The 1,061-nt window shown below is 43.8% G+C and overlaps 1 protein-coding gene across 2 annotated transcripts in view; it reads left to right on the top strand.

Moving 5' to 3' along the window:
• Positions 1–1,061, top strand: part of NEK9 (NIMA-related kinase 9) — a 56,725-nt gene that overhangs the window by 39,482 nt on the left and 16,182 nt on the right. For both annotated transcript variants that reach the window (XM_011981552.1, XM_011981550.1), the window contains exon 19: positions 590–798. In XM_011981552.1, the coding sequence (XP_011836942.1) occupies positions 590–798 (209 nt within the window). The remainder of the gene's footprint in view (positions 1–589; positions 799–1,061) is intronic.

Raw genomic sequence — 1,061 nt, 5'->3', positions numbered from 1 at the left:
TGGGAGGCAGAGGTTGCAATGAGCGAAGATCAGGCCATTGCACTCCAGCCTGAGCAACAGAAGCTAGACTCGGTCTCAAAAAAAAAAAAAAAAAAAAGTTGAAGAATTCAACATTCAGATTTTCCCTGGACAGGGAGTTAATGGTAAGTTTATCTGACAACTTTAAGAGGAGTTTGACTCAAATGTTAAAGACCTTTTTATATAAGATAAATGTCTATGGAGGATGCTGGAATCTGAATGTATCTCTTAAAGAAGCAGAGTAAGCATGGGTGCTAGATTTGGTGGGCTGTGGTTGGGGGAATTGTTTGGTAATGCTTTTACAATATTGATAACCTGCTATGGATATAAGACAAAGTTGGTAAATGGAATTATCATTATGAGCATCCTGCTACACAAATACAACTATACAAAATTACAAAACATAGTTTGTATGAAAACCAAAAATTTCATCCCTAATACTTGACTTGCACTGTTGCCATTGCACTTCATGCAGCTTTAGGCACCTTTCCAGGGTAAGTGGGGTTGTCAGATGGTAAATCTGTCTTGCTGCATAGCAAAGCTGTCTATTTCTGTGCTGTGTATCTGTCAGTGTTTCAGAGCTCTAGCCCGGGAGGAGGCGGCGGGGGCGGCAGTGGTGAAGAAGAGGACAGTCAGCAGGAATCTGAAACTCTTGACCCAAGTGGAGGCTTCCGAGGAACAATGGAAGCAGACCGAGGAATGGAAGGTTTAATCAGTCCCACAGAGGCCATGGGGAACAGTAATGGGGCCAGCAGCTCCTGTCCTGGCTGGCTTCGAAAGGTAATTCCTTTGGAAGAAGTAACTTGGATAAAATATCTGACCCTTTGCAGGAACTAGAAAGAGCTGTCAGGGTCTCTCAGTTTTCCAAGTACCTAATAAACTGTTATGCATCCTGAATCCAGCCTTCTGATTTCTTTTTTTTTTTTTTTTTTTGAGACAGAGTCTCGCTCTGTCGCCCAGGCTGGAGTACAGTGGCCAGATCTCAGCTCACTGCAAGCTCTGCCTCCTGGGTTTATGCCATTCTCCTGCCTCGGCCTCCCAAG

Source organism: Mandrillus leucophaeus, unplaced genomic scaffold (assembly GCF_000951045.1).
Source record: "Mandrillus leucophaeus isolate KB7577 unplaced genomic scaffold, Mleu.le_1.0 Scaffold228, whole genome shotgun sequence".
Lineage (NCBI taxonomy): Eukaryota > Metazoa > Chordata > Mammalia > Primates > Cercopithecidae > Mandrillus > Mandrillus leucophaeus.
Note: the sequence above shows the minus strand (reverse complement) of the source record. Positions and strands in the feature narration are given on the sequence as shown.